The sequence below is a fragment of the Cebidichthys violaceus genome, unplaced genomic scaffold, assembly GCF_023349555.1.
Source record: "Cebidichthys violaceus isolate CVI_PGR_0920_01 unplaced genomic scaffold, fCebVio1.0.p SCAF_39, whole genome shotgun sequence".
NCBI classification, from domain to species: domain Eukaryota; kingdom Metazoa; phylum Chordata; class Actinopteri; order Perciformes; family Stichaeidae; genus Cebidichthys; species Cebidichthys violaceus.
In genome coordinates, this window is record NW_027176583.1 from 1,739,623 (window position 1) to 1,758,159 (window position 18,537).

Consider the following 18,537-nt stretch of genomic DNA (forward strand, 5'->3'; position numbering starts at 1 on the left):
TGTGAGATGAAACATGAAGCTTCATGTTATCATCTCAAAGGCTCATGAAGATGCTCTTCAAGATGACGTCCATTTCAGCCTCGTAAACAGAGCACAGCTGAGCTCAACATGCGTCAGTCCTGTTAGGAAAAGGTTCTGCTGAACAGTGTTGATTTTAAGCTCTTTATTTCTTTTGATCTGATGACTCACAGATGTTTAGGCCGAACATAGGATCAGCATTTTTCATCGCCTGATTCCTAGAAAAGAATGAATTTTGAAATTCAATGAAACACCCACAGTGACAGTCAATAGAGCGATCAGACATCTGTTAACGTGAAGGTTAATGTGGTTTAGTTTGGTTACTTAGCTGTCAAACACCATCTTCAAAGACGTCTCCAGTGTGTTCTGGCTATGCGGGTCCTGGACTTTATTCTTTGGTGTTTGGAGGCCGTATTATTTTATTAGCCTCTTTAATTTGTTTTAACGTTAATGATCTTCCGCCACTAAAAACATTCAAATTAGCATTTGGCTTCACAAATGTCTCCGTGGTCCTTTAAGACAACAGTGTTGGACTATTAGTGACTACAGGACAAAGACCCCCGGGGGCTGGAACAAGTACTGAGCCATTAGAGTCTCCTGTGCCAACTGTATTTGAAGAATGAAGATCGTGAGCATCTGTCTGTCTGTCTGTCTGTCTGTCTGTCTGTCTGTCGATGACTTTGGAGGAATCTGGCAATGTTGTGACAGACGTCTGTGTGTTTTCTGTAGTTTCGTGGTCGTCTCTCGTTGTGATTTTTTTTTTTTAAGCTGTCAGTGTGAAAATAAAATGTCACATTATCAGAGCAGAGAGAAGAAAGAGGCTCAGAGTGAAGTGATGAGTGTGCAGAACGAAGAACACCACTGATTAGAAAAGGCCTGAAGAGAGTTTTATTTCTGTTTTGACAAAAACTTCAAGAACATGAAGTCTCTTGTGGTTTTTAGAGTGAAAGCTGATTATAAAACCCATTAAAGTTGTGTGTGTGTGTGTGTGTGTGTGTGTGTGTGTGTGTGTGTGTGTGTGTGTGTGTGTGTGTGAGACTGCCTTCGTACTGCTTCACTCTTTGAACTGTAGTCATACTTCCGTTTATCTCACGCACTGCATCTCTCCCTGATAAGAAGAACATGCTAACAAACATCTGCACCATAGAGAGGAAGCATGGACTGAAGAAGACCAAGAGCAGATTATACAGAAGTAAAGCCTCGTGTGCACATCCATCGTCAAGACTTTATCTCCCATAATCTCCGTGCATCAGATGATAAGAACTATAAAAAGTGTTCGTTCACAGTCCTCAGTGCCACACCTTGATCTCACCGGCCCAGTCGCAGGTGGCCGCAGTCGCAGGCAGGACGGGATGCTGGGAGACGCAGAGGCAGGGCCGGCTGTGGGCGTGGAGGGTGTGCCGGATACGAGCGTTGTGGTAGTCGTAGAAGTGGGCGGAGCCGGTGGAGCTTCCTGAGGCCAGGATGGTTCCATCCGGAGAAAACTCGCACTGCACCGCGTATCCCTCCACCTGGAAGGAGAACACGCCGTGTCAGCATATGTGTCCATTACAAAGCATTGGCCTTTTACCAAGAGCAGTGCTAACGTGAGCTCAGGCAGCCGCAATGTTGAAACAGCGTCTAGTTATTCTAACATCTGGAATGTGAGATACCACTTTGTTTCCTGTCCATTTCTCTTGAGTCAACAAACTGCAGCAGCTCGCCGTGCTTTCACTTATATCTGCCAGCAATGATCTGCACTGTTTGTCTTCCTCTGTGGAAACACAGCTTTGTCCTGAGTGTGTTTGCTTTGTGCTGCGGAGGATCATCGGTACGTGTCAGCTGTGCGTTGTGTACATCTGTAGGTTTACTCTACTGCCTCGCTACCGTTTTGTGTGATGCTGCTGAAGTTGTGTGTGTGAGTGTACATTCCGTATCGATCAGGCCTGCGTCCCGAGGCCACAGTCGTTACTGACCTTGTGTCCTTCGTATCGCCGCCTCTTGTTCATTCTGTAGGGCTGCTGGGAGGAGAACACCGCCATGTAGTCCCCGTTAGTCTGGGCAACAAAAGACTCCTCCAGCGGGTGGAGAGCCAGGCTGGGGCAGGTGAAGCGCTCCTGGTGGCCACATGAGAAAGAGCCATGTTCAGATTCTGTTACTCGGAAACGCTTCATCAAATCATGCAATTCAGTCTGCTATGGTCCTTTCTGAATCCTTAATTCAACCGTAGAAATACAAAGGTTACTCAGGCCTCCTTCAGCGTTATCCGACCGTTTATTCGGGTCTCTCCTCACCTGGTAGATCTGGTTGGAGACCTTGGCCGTGGTCTGGTAGTCCCAGGCGATGAGGGTGCGGTCGGCGGAGTCTCTGCTCACGCAGTCGGAGCTCGTGATGAAGTCCACGCCGCCTCTCAGGAACAGGATGTCCAGGGTCTGCTGGATCCCTGCCTTGTACACTTTCACCACCTGGAAGCACACGAATGAGCATCGAGCCCTTTAACATTCTCCTGAAAGACGCCGAGACGTCCTCTTCAGTCTACGATACAGCGTGAAGAATCTCAAGTGGTCACTTAAACCACATCTAGTACATTTAATACAACTTCATTCAGTTAGAATTACTGACATCCACCATGCTTTTACTGGGTTTTTCTGCTAGTTTGACGACACAATGTTCACGACACTGCGGTGCTTCTAACGATGCTGCAGGATAACAAACAGTAAGTGAAGCTGCTGTCAGGTTCAAGCAGTGTAACAGCATTGTAATATAAAACGTCTGCAGAGGGAAACATTGAATTCAAGGTACCTCTGTTGAGTGTATCAGTATTAGTAACTTGAACCAGACTTTACACTCTTATTTCACGCTGCTCCTGTGGGTTTTATCTGGTGGGATCATTTCACCCCAAAGCCAGAGGAACACAGCCTGGGAGTGGGAGTGGGAGTGACAGACGTCAGGGCGCCACAGCTCCACTCTCTCTGGAACTCACCTTGACGCCTGCTGGCAGCAGAGATCCCTGCTGTATTAAATCTAGACGCCCTGCAGGGAAACCGCTCCGCTAGCTGTGAGAGCGCTCCGCTCCTAGAGGAGGTGAGCAGCATTATCATATGAAACAGTCCATTAAGATTAATATAGCAGCTTCACAAGAACAACTTATGAGTCCCAAATGAAATTCAAATTTGTTTGAACAATTAGTGCGATGGCGCACGGCGGTGCTTCTAAGCATACAGCAGAATTATCCTTCTAGTGAAGTGAAGATGAAGACTGCTCTGAGTGTAACTGGTGCAGGGAGCTGAAGATGAGGAGCGCGTGTTGAAGGTCCACCCGCCTCACATTCAGGAGGTCTGTGAACCGTACGTCTACTGCGGGGAGGAGATGAGCTTCACCTTGCAGCTGCGGGAGTCCCAGGCCTTCACCGCTGAACCGTGACCGCCGCACAGGAACACCTCGGGGCTGCTGGGATGCGGGACGACGCGCATCACTTTGAACTGGTTGTCCAGCTTCACGAGCTGCTGCCCTACAGACCAGAAACAGTGAGACAGAGAAGCTCAGTCATCTCTCGGATGACACGCTACCATCCGTGAATTAAACGTACTGAAATCAACAGCACATTGTCCTGATATTGTACAAAATAAAGACCAAATATTGAGCTTTTGTACTGTAAATATGTGTCATCTCTTCCAGAGGAAATCTTCTAGATCCAGGACACAATCCGATGTGGATATTTTGACATTTGCAGTAGGAACACGGAGCCTTTGGTGTAAAGAGCTTTCACACAATGCACCTTAAAGAAACACCCTGACGGAGTGTCTCTGTGAGGGCGGTGTTTGCACCTGAGCGCGTTGTCCACTCAGCTCAGAGCTGCTCGTCTCCAGCTCACCTCTGACCTCCTGTCTTTCCCTTCCTGTCTTCTCTGGACCTCCACATCACCTCACTGTTGTCTAATCTCTGCCCAAGAGGAGCATCCCTCCTGCTGCTGCTGCTGCTGCACACATCTGTCTGAACCAACCAACGGACTCCACAGGAGCGTGTTTAAGTGCTGCTCAGCTTCTTTGATGTGTTCAGACTACTGTGATTGTGAAGAGAGAGAAGTGCATCCTGTGTGTTCTTCTGCACGTTCTAAAGGAACAACGATTGGACGAATGAACCAGTGAATTAAGACAACCTGAGACATGAAGAGCTCGATTACACATCTTCTCTTCCTCGGCTGTCAAGACCAAACTAAACTGAGTTCTGCTGAGACTCGTATGTGGTTTATTGTGTCCATTAGATTGTGTATTATTACATTTTGCCGTCTTCTTTGCTTGTAAACAGTGATTCCTAAAGAAGCTCAATGGCTAAAGACACATGAAGAGGTTTCCATAGATCGTGTTCCCGACTCAGAGGACGTTCTAGAATGTGTGACAGAATATATATAAATGTATTTATAATACACGTAGAGATGAGAAACCAGAACAATAAACGCTGCTTCGGTTTGATCTAAAAATCTATTTAAAAATGTCTTAAAAACAGAAGCCTGTCATCGTCATTGTGCGACGGGAAATTATTTTCCAGTGAAAACAATGAAGACGGCGACATGAGGAGCCAAGACACACTATGAGCCAGTAGCTCCAGTAAAAGGCTATGCAAAGCAGAACACCTCAGGTTCAACAGCTCCTCATTAATTCATAGATCAAACAACGTGAACACATCCACAACAAAACACACTTCACTACACACTTGTTGTATGTTCCCACCAAGTCCTCTTGAGAAGGGAACGAGTCACAGCTAACAAAGGACCTTCTTCCTCTTAACGGTGGTCTAACACGCTCCCAAGTTCAACGCCATCGATCCAAAGCTTTAACGGGTAGTTTCTCACACCTCCTGCCTGATTGGCTCTCCTCTCCCACCGCGATACGGAGATCTGTCATCGAACATTTAAACTGGAGTTTGGCAAGACAATGAGTGATCAACGCTCATAATAAACATGTTTAGTTAGGCAACATTAATGAGGTCGCTGGAGAGGGACGTCTGCAGACATCTGTCCCCACATTACTTGGTTTTGACAAGTCACGTCCAAATACTGCTTCTAAAACAGGCGAAGGGTTATTTTTGTAACTAGTCTGAAACACTGACTAACCTCCAGCTACACAGAGGAGCGTTTATGCAGTGAAACGGGAGAAGTAGCTCGATGGAATATATAGAATATAAATGATAACCTGTGAATGCTTCTCTGTGCTGTTGCTAAAAAGACACGTTTTCCTGTTAAACACATCAAATGTTATAGAGACAATAGCTGTAAGAACATTACAATTATGTCTTTTACTTTTGTTCATCTTCATTTCGTTCCTGCAAGTCGACAGGACTTCATATTAGAACGACGAGGCTTTTTCCTTCTTCCTCAGAATTGATGAAAGTAACTGCAGCCAAATCCTGAGCTAGAAGACAAACATCGAGCACATTCTGAGTTGAGAGAGAATGAGCCCATGATTACATGGTTGGCTCTGATACAGACTGGATATGTGGTGTTTTTAAATTCTCAGTGGGGTGAAGCATGCAGCTCATTCTAAATGAATGCAGACAATAATTTAAAACTCAATCTTACAGCTAAACTATTGTTGAAGCCTTCAGCTACATTCACCGAAACACGACTCTGCAAACCCAACAGGAGGTGAAAGAGCAACACACAGACCCACTCTGGCACCGTCTCACTGTGTTGTTGTAGTTTTTTGGAAAGCAAGGACGATCTCTATCCTGCCTGAAGGGATGTGGACAGAAGACTCAAGCTCTGCTCTGCACGCACACGCACACACACACACACACACACACACACACACACACACACACACACACACACTTCCACCGTGAACACGATGAACACCCTGGACAGCACCTGCCACTTCACACCAATGCCCTCCAGATGAAATCAATGTATTCCACTGCCAAACTCCCTCTCTGTGCTTCTCTGTCTCTGAATTTATTCTGCCTCTTTTGATTTCTCTCTCTCTCTCTCTCTCTCTCTCTCATTCTTCTTCTCCTCTCCCTCTTTTTGCATAATGCCCCTAAACCTGTTCTCCCTCTTTATAACCTGTTCTCCCTCTGCAGCCTGTGGACCCCTGAGAGCCGACAGAAGACTCTACAAATTAAATTGGACTCAGGAACAACAGTAAATGGATGCACACACAATTCCGAATGCATAGGCTCCTTTATAAGTCCATTTCTCTTTAAGCACACCAGGTGGTGCACTAGGTTAGTGATGCTGCAGTAGAATACGGGGTCAGGTGTCCTGGAAGACTCTCACTGATGGTTCTGCAGACATCTGGACCAGGCCCAGCTGCCTCCCTTGTTGGAGTTGGAGTCGAGAGGCTTTGCGTTGCCGTGGAGAGCGTAAAGATCACATTGATGGTGGTCCCAGTGGGATGTGGTAAACACTCAGCTCCCTCACTGGCCCATCACTCTTGGGTAGATCCAGTGTTAACACACAAGCTGCGTGAATGTTGTGGGAGCTTCATTAATATTTCAAACATCACTGTCGTAACGGTGTGGCCCCGTTGTGAGTGCGTCACGTTACGTCTGTATACAAATGATCATGGAGGTGAATTATGCAGCGTTATGATTTTAAACCGTCAGTGCTGTAGGAATGCTCGTTGCAGATCCTTGTCCTCAGAACAATGTGGTTCATTCAATTCTTATAAAATCTGTAAATAAATAGATAGATAACATCACAACACACAGACTCCAGGCTCCACTAGGACATCCTACAGCGCTGAGCAAAGCACCACTGGCTACCAAAATAAAAGCCCAGAACACGGGTTTATTTATGGCTGCTTATGGTCGTGGTTAGTGACGCTCCGGCGTAAGGTCACGGTGGCTGCTCCTGTGGTGATGTATCCATTATTGATCCCCTTCCTGGAGCTGCCTGTGTGTTTAATAGGGCCGGCCGAGCTATTATCCGTAGGCTTTATTGGCAGTATTGACAGACGTGCTGAGAGGGGAAGTGCAAACGGCAGCAAGTCATCGAAAGCAATGTGTTGACCCTAGAGATGCCACAGGGGCTTCAAAACAGTGTGTGTGTGTGTGTGTGTGTGTGTGTGTGTGTGTGTGTGTGTGTGTGTGGGCTCATTGTGTTCAGCCTCTGAGGTCTTCTTCTGCATGAACACAAAAACACGCCGACTGTTGATGGAGGAGCAGCAAAGACAAAATAACCCTTCAGATCGTTCAGCTGTGTAGGTAATGAGGTGAAGGAAACGAGCGAGGCGCCGAACAAGCAGATTGTTTGTGTGATCGCTTCTCATCCTCTCTGCCAGGAGGAGAAGCTTCTCCAAAGCAAAATGGATCAGCTGAATGGTTCATATGCTCACACAGAAGGGCCGACGAACACAATGAGCCAAATTCATTAAGTTAGGAGGATTTAGTTATAGGTGGACAGAGGAAATTGTAAGATGTTTGTTTCCCCACAACACCAGAAATAAACTTGGAGAACAACGTTGAACCCAAATGCAGCTGAATCTGAAACCTAACAAAGTAAATGTAACAGTTAACTTCATTACTGCTTTAGAAACCTAGAAGAGCTCCACAGTCAGTGTAGCTCAGTGTAGTTCAGCTGCGGATGACTTCCCAGCGGCTCGTTACCTGACCTCGTGTTCGTCAGACCTCCAGACAGAAGTGTCGCTCCTCACCTGTCTCCACGTCCGTGATCACGGCCGTGTTGTCAAAGGAGCCGGAGAGAAGCTGGCGGCCGCAGGAGGTCCAACGGGCGTCACGCACGGCTCCCGAATGGCAGGTGTAAACCCTCAGGCACCGGCCGCTCTCCGCTCCATCCCACACCTGCCAGAGACGGACAACATCGCATCACAAACACACCTGGACCGCAGCATCAGAGCGCTCACTACCGACCGGGCACGAGCTCCAGCTCCAGCAGCTCGAATCGACACGAACGCTTTAATGAGTTTAAAGCTCTTCTCAAACCCAGAGTGAAAGACCCCGTCAGTTGATTCGTGCTCGGTCTTCGTAGATTCTACAGGTAACAGGCTCGATGCTGACGCTGACCCCCTGCATCCTCAACGCTGCAAACGAGACCAGATGAAAGAACGTGTGTGACGGAGAGAAGGCCTCTCAGGGCGCTGACACACACACCGTGTGCTTTCCTTCAAACACAGAGGCTCTGCATGAGAGCGACGACGTTTCAACGCAGTTCAAACAGTCGAGGCTCGGCGGCCGCTGCTCTGTCTTCTCAGTCGATGGGTCCTCCAGCAGCAACACATGGTTCCTGTGTGAACGTCTAATCTAAGCCTTCCACAACAAAGACTCCACTGTAACGAAACTAAACTAATCACTCACTGGATGAATTGGCATAAGTATATCAATCAGGCTTAAATGCTGGATTTAAAAGCCAAGACAACCTTTACAATTACTTAATCAAACTGATTACACTGGAGTGTTCCTGTAAATCAGTTTTAAATCAGAGTGCTGGCTTTAATTGTATTGTTTGAGGTTTCTCTGATTATAGAGAAGCTGCCCGACCACACTGCTGAACGTCTCCTGTGACCTGAGTTCTCACGGTGCCAATAGGATGAAGAGACAGTGGTTTATGAATGAGGTCTTTCGTCACTGTTGTCATGTTTTTGCAAAATCTGTGCAAACAGGTTGGTCAACATCGGGACATGCTTTTCATCAGATTCACTGAAAGTAGGATTTTCTGTCAGACATGTAAAAGGAGACAAAAGCATCTCCTTAAAGCCTACAATCCAGCCGGGGGTCTGGTCTGGTGCCTACTGAGGTATCTCACACTAATGATGGAGTATTTCTTCAGAGGAACTTTGAAGATCTGTGGGGAACTGCAGATCCCTCTCCGCCTCTCCCTGTGTTTCATTATTAAAGCGTAAATCTCCATACAGCATAAGAAAGTAAAGAAACGTTGAGAAGCTCTGTGGGCTACGACAGATCCCACAGGAGACAGACGGGGGGGGGGGGGGGGGGGGGGGTAGTCTGACAAACAGAATGCCAGAGATGCCTTCAGGGGGAGAACAAAGTGACAGAGAATCACACTTTTACTTAAACGTAAAAAGCTAAATATTGACGTGCAGCATCTATCAGGAATAGTTCACATCACTGCACAACAGGATGTATTCTACTACACCACTGCTACACCGCCGCCACACTGCTGCTTCACTGCTACACCGCTGCTACACCGCCTGCCACACTGCTGCTTCACTGCTACACCGCTGCTACACCACTGCTACACCGCCGCCACACTGCTGCTTCATTGCTACACCGCTGCTACACCACTGCTACACCGCCGCCACACTGCTGCTTCACTGCTGCTTCACTGCTACACCGCCGCCACACTGCTGCTTCACTGCTACACCGCTGCTACACCACTGCTACACCGCCGCCACACTGCTGCTTCATTGCTACACCGCTGCTACACCACTGCTACACCGCCGCCACACTGCTGCTTCACTGCTACACCGCTGCTACACCGCCTGCCACACTGCTGCTTCACTGCTACACCGCTGCTACACCACTGCTACACCGCCGCCACACTGCTGCTTCACTGCTACACCGCTGCTACACCGCCTGCCACACTGCTGCTTCACTGCTACACCGCTGCTACACCACTGCTACACCGCCGCCACACTGCTGCTTCATTGCTACACCGCTGCTACACCACTGCTACACCGCCGCCACACTGCTGCTTCACTGCTGCTTCACTGCTACTCCGCCGCCACACTGCTGCTTCACTGCTACACCGCTGCTACACCACTGCTACACCGCCGCCACACTGCTGCTTCATTGCTACACCGCTGCTACACCGCCGCCACACTGCTGCTTCACTGCTACACCGCCGCCACACTGCTGCTTCACTGCTACACCGCTGCTACACCACTGCTACATGCTACACTGCTACTACACTGCCATCTCGCCATCTCAAGGTAACAACAGGATCGCATCTATTGTCACAAGAGCTTCAAAATATTCAATAAAGTTTGAATTATGAGTCATGCTGCTTAACCCTCACTATTAATACCTCAATATTAAGATAATATTTAACATACAAGGACTACAGAGTGTTTGTAATCTACTACTGTAAGTAAGAACTGACAAACACAGTATTAGTTATGTAATTATTGACATCTGAAGAAGAAAATAAAGATTATTTTAGGAAAGTTAGTTGAGTTGCATATTGACAGAGGGCTCCTACCAAAAGATCCATCTATTCTATTTCATCTATTAAAACCACAGAAACAGAAAACAATTAAATAAAGGAACAAAAGTCATCAAAGAGTCTCCCTCTGAGGAACCGACAGACAGGATGGAGGAAGAGAAGGAGCCGTGAGGGTGTTAGTGAAGGAAACAGAAGGAAGGAAGCGTTAAGACTACACAGAGTCCTCGCTCCGTCTTCAGAGAACAGAAGAGAAGAGCTGCAGTCAAAGGGAGACAGAATCACTACAGCTGTGCAGTACGTCAAGTAAGAAACAACACGTCACAACGAAACGCCACATAAAAGGAGCGCAAGATTCCTCATGTGTGATTATGAGTGATTATGAGTGATTATGTGTGACAGGACAGCCCAGGAGCATCTCTGTACTCGTACCGTCGTCCTCACGGTGGCTCCCTTTACAGACGGACTACTTAATGCTAATCACATGCAGCTCTAGGAAAGACATATGCAGTGTTTTGCATGCAGTAGAAATGTGATATTTTTCACACGGTGCATTTGAATATTTCTGCATAAAGAATAAAAGTGCATCGCTTCAATGTGACTGGAAAGCTGAGACTGTTGTGGATCCAGTTATATTCATGTGAGATATAAATATGATAAGTGTCCATTTCACTGTTTTGGGAGCATTTCTGGAAACTTGACGTCACTCAAATGAAAGTGAGTGAACAATTTAAAAATCCTCCATCATATTGATCACAATGGCTCACTAAACACGTGCCCAGAGAAGCAGAGTATCTCACTCGCTCCTCTGTTGATGTCACAGAAAGCAGCTGGTGAGGCAGTCTGAGGTAGAGAAGAGAAATCCTTGAATACAAACAACCGAGTCTCCTCCTCTCCTCATCTCCACCATCTGCTCCACGCCGACCTTTCCAGATGCCAGAAGAGGTGGCTGCACTTGTATGGTTATGCAAATGATATCATGCATATTCAAAAATCATTAAATATTCAGAAACCTCTTAGGATATCGGAGAGGAAGGCGTTTTTTTTGCGCCGGGATAGAAATATTAAGTCGCCAGCAGACACACCTGCATGACTTGACCTTTACAGCAGGGAAACGAAGGATTGTTTTCCAGGTGTGAAACAGAAAGAGAGCGATAGAAGCCCCATGGGCTCTGACATACATTCAGCTGACAGTGACAGATATGATTCTAAAAGAAGTGGTTTGTGGTACATTTATAAATCGAGGCAGCGGGGGCCGATGTCAGCTCACCGCTAGTGACTCTGTGCCAATTACACTGAATGTCAGGTAAGCGATTATCCCCTCAGACCTCCCCGGTGCACTTGGCACCTGCCTGGAACTGAACTGATAGATGGATTTTTGTGTTAAAAACAAATAGTTCCAGCTCACCAAGAAGATGGAGCAGTCCTGAGAAAAGGAGGCCAAATGTTATTGCATGGCAAATACATCTGGATGATCTTTGAATTATGAAAGCATACATTATTTCACTACCGGAGCAATGAATGTCCTGCTATTGAGCGTCGACGTGTCAGTGAGAGTTGTGCTGTGGAGCTCATTACCTTGAAGGTCTTGTCCATGGAGGCCGACAGCAGCAGATGACTGAGATGAGGCACAGGACACCATCGCACCGCGTTGACTGGGCCCTGGTGGCCTGCCAGGCTCATCAGGAGCCTCCTCGGTATCCCCGAAGCCCCGGGCTTGTGGGCAAGATACGGCTTCACTGTCGCCGACACGTCCGACAGAATTTGGCTTTCCCCGGTCCCGTTCCCTGGGACTCGCTCTGCCGGGTACTTTAGGTCCACCGTCCCTACTGAAGAGGCGAGTCTCTGTCTTTTAGGGACGTACGGTCTGACACCAGGCCGGACAGTGTGATTTCTTTTTGCTGGGTTCAACCCATCGCCGGAACATTGTGGCACGTTAGGAAGAGTCTGCGGTGGTGAGACGTGCCCCTGAGTCGCAGGTAAACTCAGAGGAGCAGCAGCATCTCGTGCTGTCCCGTCACGGTCAAACCAGCTCTGTGGCTGTGAACCTGGGTGTAGTACAGAGCTGCTTCTTGTTCTATGACAGTCCAACACTGAGCTGTCAGGGTCAGCTGTAAAGCTGTGAGGGCTCAGGACTATCTCAGAGGAACTACACAGCCCGACTCCTCGGTTTTGTTCACAAGATCCAGCTTGGATAGAGGCTGATGTTCCCTCCTCCGGTTGATCGAGACAATCATCCTCTGACTCTGAATCTTCGTATGCCACTAACGAAGACATGTCCACATGATGGCACCCTGTTTGAAAGTAATATAGGGACAAGAAAGGGACAACAGGTGAGGTATTCATGCATCCATTAGAGGCCTAAGGGTGACATCTGGTGGTGGTTTGAGTCTCTGCACCTCAAAGTAGACTTGACTACTCACTTTTACGTTTGTTACAACAGCAGAAGTTACATTTAAATGTTTTGTTGGGAGTTTATTGTCATTATTGGGGAGCAGCCGAGCAGACATTTTATTTTAAAAGGGAAACACAGACAGATAATATTCGGGATATCCACAATTTAAATGTAACAGTTAGCTAACGTTACGACTTTTAGCATTAACGTTAATCTAGTCAAGTCCTTCTATCAGTCAACACACAGCCAAATCAGTTAATAACTAAGCTAGCTAAGTCAACTAACTAGTTACCTTTATATCGTGTTAACTGAGGTTGTCTTATAAACGTCTAACGTTAATGTGTCTTAAATGCCACCAATGTAGCAAAACGAGCTAACAGTGGTCGCTAGCCTTTCTGACTCTAAGGCTAATATAGCATCAAGCTAACACAACGCAACACGGCTAAACAGAAGATACCGGACTAGTTCTGACCGTTCACCGCGGGTAAAAACAGTTGAACGTTCGGTCCAAAATCCCGCAAAAGCATAAAGCTTACGCAGCGTTTCGCAATAAAAGTAATGTTTCGAATTGTCCACTCACGTCACAACGTGCTTACTTGTAAAAGCTTTTATTTTGAAAGCTGCCGGTAGGAACCGAAGTGTCTGTCCCGCTCCGTGTTTTCCTCCGACACACACACGCACAGATTACGGTGAGTTTAACGGCTGGGTTTCGTATGAAACCAACAAAATAAAAAATAAAGAAAACCTAATTCAACCTAGTTTAATTTAAATCAAACAGAGTGTGTAATGGTAGCAGCTTTGCAGTCATTAATTAATAGCGAAACTTATTGAAGAAGCGTGTTTCCTTGGGGAAGTATTTGATCCGAACACTACCATAGACAGGCTGATGCAAGTTGTACGAGCTGTCAGCTGTGTGTGAAGAATATACGGTATGCCGGCTGGTCACTTATTGAATCATAAATAACAGTAGCGCCTCTGTCATTGAACGTGATTTTAATGCTGTTATCATTTATGAGATATGGAAGCTTCGGCTGAATCTAGAGGTAGACGATGAGCTAGCTCAGTAGCTTATCAAGCTAGCTGTGGTTCACATACGGGAAGAACTGCTGTGGCAGGAGACACAGTAGCGATCGAGCGGTTGAGATGGATACAATACAGAACACGTGTCTTTCGGTTATGTTATATATGTGCTCAGTGACGTTGATTCCTTTTAATGTCTTTATTACTATGCAGGTACCTGGCCGGTGTGAAGACGATGACGGACGGTGAAGGAGCCAAGAGTCCAATGGAGCTCTACGAGAGTCTGGCAGCACGAGGAGACGAAGTCCGGGCCCTGAAAACAGCTAAAGCAGAGAAAGTAGGTGGTTAAATGTACCGTTTATAAGCAGTGTTGGTTTATTACACATGGTAGTCTATTCACCTATGGAGACATCTGGAGCTGGAACTATCTGCATAGCTTTGTATTTTGGGTGAACTAACATCTCGTACACCTTGATTCTGTTGTGATGTAGCTGCTTTATCTCACAGTGAGTGGTTTTGGGTTCCTCAGGCTGAAATCGACGCTGCTGTCCAGTTGCTGCTGAAGTTGAAAGTAGACTACAAACAGCTGACGGGTCAGGACTACAAAGCGGGCTGTCCGCCCTCAGAAACAGCCGTGGCCCCCGAAAACGGGCCAGCAACAGATGGAGCTGATGACGAAGACACGGTTGACCCGTGGAACGTCTCCACCAACAACGCCAAGGGAGTGGACTACGACAAACTCATAGGTACGGTTCAAAGGAGCTCTGATAAGCATTTATGTCAGTGATGTATTTCCAACCATGTGTGATTCATGCAACACGGCTCACGTCGTGTCTCGTGTTTCCTTAGTGAGGTTTGGCAGCAGTAAAGTGGACCAGGAGCTGGTGGACAGGATAGAGAAGGTCTCGGGACAGAAGCCTCATCGTTTTTTACGAAGAGGAATCTTCTTCTCGCACAGGTCAGTGTTTCATGAACTGAAAATACGTCATCAGTTGGTGGGAGTTAATGAGGGAATGAGACGTCAATATATCGCTTTGCTCTGATCTCTGCTCCTGGCAGAGACATGCATCAGGTACTGGATGCGTATGAGAAGCACAAGTCCTTCTACCTTTACACCGGCAGAGGTCCGTCCTCAGAGGCCATGCATGTTGGTCACCTCATCCCCTTCATCTTCACCAAGTGAGTCCTCCCTCTTTAACGTTTATGGATACCAAAGAGCTATTGACGGCACATTTAGGTGTTTAATCAGCGAGGCACGAGTATCGAGTTGAGAGCGGAACCTCCTTCCTTGTTGCAGATGGTTGCAGGATGTGTTTGACATTCCCCTGGTGATCCAGCTGACTGATGATGAGAAGTACCTGTGGAAGGATCTAACACTAGAAGATTGCCACCGCTTCTCTGTGGAAAATGCCAAGGACATCATTGCCTGTGGCTTTGATGTGAACAAAACCTTCATCTTCTCTGACCTCGACTACATGGGGTAACACATGTTCCAGACCGTATGCTGAGCCCGGCCATGTGTATTATTTGTTCACATAACAGCATGTAGTTACTTCATTTAGTCCATGTAGTTACTTCTTTTAATGTGTCCCTTTCATTTTACCTTCTGCAGTGCATCCCCTGACTTCTACAGAAATGTGGTGAAGATCCAGAAACATGTGACGTTCAACCAGGTCAAAGGCATCTTTGGCTTTACTGACAGCGACTGCATCGGTACGGCAGCTTAAACAGCTGATGACTAAGACGTACTCGATGATGATGATGATGATAAAGACTTTCACAGTCAGGCCGGCAGCTGATCGGTGTAACCCTGCGTCTGTGGTTGATGTTGCATGATTTCCTGACCCTGAAGTGTAACTGTGTGAACACCTGGTTGGTTCTTTATGGTGTTTATTGTTTTCTACCCATCCAGGGAAGATCAGCTTCCCAGCCATCCAGGCAGCCCCATCGTTCAGTAACTCCTTCCCACAGATCTTCAAAGGCAGAAAGGATGTACAGTGTCTCATCCCCTGTGCCATAGACCAGGTCAGGACAGCGTTACAGTAAAAGATGACAACATAACAGTGTCATACTTCACAATGACACTCGTCTGTATCCATCCTCTCGCTCCTCCAGGACCCCTACTTCAGGATGACCCGCGACGTCGCTCCGAGGATCGGCTACCCCAAACCGGCCCTGCTGCACTCGACCTTCTTCCCAGCCCTGCAGGGGGCGCAGACCAAGATGAGCGCCAGTGACGCCAACTCCTCCATCTTCCTCACCGACACACCCAAGCAGATCAAAAACAAGGTGCCGCTATCACTAGTTACTGCGCATTCAAAGTGACGTTGCCTATAATTGCTCACTGACCGGTGTTACCGTTACCCACAGGTCAACAAACATGCATTTTCTGGAGGAAAAGACACATTGGAAGAGCACAGGAAGTACGGCGGAAACCCGGATGTAGACGTCGCCTTCATGTACTTGACCTTCTTCCTGGAGGACGATGAACAGCTGGAGAAGATCAAACAGGTGGGGATGAGGAGGACAGAGAAGACACAGTATACCTTCCAAACTGTATGTCCTTTGCTAATCACGTTCTTCTCTTTGTTTTGCTTTCCTTATTCTCCCTCCTCCCGTTGCGTTAAACTTCCCTCTGCAGGATTACAGAAGTGGAGCTCTGCTAACGGGAGAACTGAAGAAGCTTTTGATTGAGACGCTGCAGCCAATGATTGCACAGCATCAAGAGCAACGCAAACAAGTCACAGAGGAGACGGTCAAGCAGTTCATGACACCCAGGCCTTTAAATTTTAACTTCTAGCCTTCTCGAGCAACTGAGATGTCAAAGTTCATCATGTCACTAATCTCTGTGCAAGAGCAAATCATTATCCATCTTTAACTTGCAACGAGAAGACGGACATTTTGCATCTGGACTGGAGACAAATGTAAATTACTGGAGCGATGGTGTGTTTCTTTGTGTCAAACGAAGCAGTGCATTACCCTCACCTTCATGCTACTTGTTAGCTTTTCTTTGCACACATCACTTCTCATGAAGTGCTTGTGTTTGCAGCGCTGCTGTAGTGTCACACGAGCCCTGCTGCAAACCCCTACAACCGATCAGGATGAATGACCATTAAATGTCCTGCTGTGAGACAAGTCAAACATGCCTGTTGTCACAGAAGGGATTTGAACAATGAATGCATATTAAATGATATAATGTTCCTTTAAAGGCCAGGTCTGTCATTCAAATGTAATTTGAATATAGTCGTAATGTATAAGAGAAAACAATATGAAGTTCCTGAAATGATAAAATGACAAGACAAACTGTAAAGATAATGAATGAATAAATAATGAATTCTATCACTTCAATAATTTGCATAATAAATGATTATTATATTCAGCACAATGTTAGGCTACTGCATAAGGACACACACCGGTCTATAACGGATTGTTCTGTTCTGATACGGTACAATACAGTGAAAAGATCGATGATTTACTCTGTACTAAAGGAACCTGAAGACCGCTGCAGACAGAAACACGGTCAGCTTCAGTCGTAAACTCCACACCTACAGCCAGAGTTCTGTAGAAGAACATGCTTTATACATAAGCATCCTTCATAAAGGCATTATTTAAAAACCTCAGTATCATCTTTACCACGTGTCAGACTATGAGACATTTACCTTAATCAAATAAAGACCAAATTGTGAGTCCTCCACAGTAATTCTGAAGCTACAGGTAAGTGATTTACAGGCTGAGAGTCGGGCCCTTTGAGAAGGCTCCCAGTCGCTCACACGACATCGTTTGTTATATAAAAAGAATCGGTATGCGCCGCACAAACCAGTCCATCTGGAGACGAGCTTTGATCAGGTGGGTGTGCCAAAATACCGGACAAACCTGCCAGAGGCACCGCTTTCCACTGTATGAAGAGACATTATGAATATGTTTCAAATGACACTATGAAAACAACCATTCTGGACCAAAGACATAACTATTTGCTTAAAATTGTGCAAACTGTACTTAGATTTATATTAGCGTCTATTTTTTCATATAAATTACAGACGAGTTGTGTTTGGTTCACCTGGTTGGATCAGTCCCAGGACCAACATGCTGCTGGCAGATGATAAGGAGACAAGTGGACAGGATGGGTCCATGGTGCTTCTGCTGACACGTTTTCACCACGTCAGCTGGAGACAGCCTGAAGAACAAACATGGAGGTAGTGAAGTCATTGACATTAATATGTTGTGCACAACCACTACACTACTACAGACTATGAGATAAATCTCCACTTCTCTGACTGTCCCTACGCTCAGTGATGGAAGAAGCTCAAAATATTAGTATCTTCTAATCTTCAGTACAAACACAAGGTATCAAAATATACTTAAAGTGCCAAAAGGAATAGAACTCATTAAAAGGAATAGAACTCATTAAAAGGAATAGAACTCATTATGCCAAAAATGGTCCATTTCAGAATAATATATTAATTCTCAATGGATTCTAATTAGTGATGCATTAGTGTGTTAACACTATAGCAGCATTCTGCTTGATGGTATCTCTATCCATACATATTACGTCATCATTAATGAGTTGATTAAATGGTTTGTATTAATACTCTGAAGCTGCAAAGTTGTCAAACAGCAATACCCATTTAGCTAAAAATAGAGATACTTAAGTAAAGCAGAAGTACTTCATAAATGAAGGTACTTTGAGGGGCCGTTGTGTAGTATTTCAGCACACTGCTGGTTGGGTTTGAGGACACTATTCATAGCTCCACGGTCGCGCTGTTTAAAGTGTCCCGGTTGGACGCTCACACACGCGGTGATAACACTGTTGATTCTGACGGAGGACCCGCGGCGACGCTTCTTCTACCGCGCCTCTCCGCGCCTCTCCGCGCCTCTCTGCCCGGCGGCAGCAGCCAATGGGTGCGAGGGGCGGACAGAGCCGGCTAGGGGGAGTTGTCTACTTCGAAGTAATCCGATTGGGTTTCCTCTAAAGTACACGTTTCTTCTG

The 18,537-nt window shown here is 46.5% G+C and overlaps 2 protein-coding genes across 4 annotated transcripts; one reads left to right on the top strand and one right to left on the bottom strand.

Moving 5' to 3' along the window:
- Window positions 1-899: 899 nt before the first annotated feature.
- Window positions 900-13,036, bottom strand: wdr25 (WD repeat domain 25). Of its 3 annotated transcripts, none has more exons than XM_068726382.1 (7): window positions 13,003-13,036; window positions 11,714-12,429; window positions 7,650-7,797; window positions 3,378-3,508; window positions 2,292-2,462; window positions 1,974-2,114; window positions 900-1,529 (listed from the first exon to the last, which is right to left on the bottom strand). In XM_068726382.1, exons 2-7 carry the CDS (start codon window positions 12,410-12,412, stop codon window positions 1,308-1,310), a joined length of 1,512 nt encoding a protein of 503 aa, XP_068582483.1. In that variant the 5' UTR covers window positions 12,413-12,429; window positions 13,003-13,036; the 3' UTR covers window positions 900-1,307. The 3 variants fall into 3 exon arrangements, with proteins under 3 accessions (XP_068582483.1, XP_068582482.1, XP_068582481.1); XM_068726381.1 differs by having other exon boundaries at window positions 12,823-13,036; XM_068726380.1 differs by lacking the exon at window positions 13,003-13,036 and having other exon boundaries at window positions 11,714-12,501.
- A 356-nt stretch (window positions 13,037-13,392) lies between these two features.
- wars1 (tryptophanyl-tRNA synthetase 1) lies at window positions 13,393-16,901 on the top strand. The gene is made up of 11 exons (XM_068726478.1): window positions 13,393-13,459; window positions 13,764-13,887; window positions 14,080-14,296; window positions 14,400-14,508; window positions 14,610-14,729; window positions 14,848-15,030; window positions 15,163-15,263; window positions 15,463-15,575; window positions 15,666-15,839; window positions 15,921-16,061; window positions 16,192-16,901. The coding sequence occupies exons 2-11, from the start codon at window positions 13,786-13,788 to the stop codon at window positions 16,348-16,350; spliced, it is 1,419 nt and encodes a 472-aa protein (XP_068582579.1). The 5' UTR covers window positions 13,393-13,459; window positions 13,764-13,785; the 3' UTR covers window positions 16,351-16,901.
- The last annotated feature ends 1,636 nt before the right edge of the window (window positions 16,902-18,537 follow it).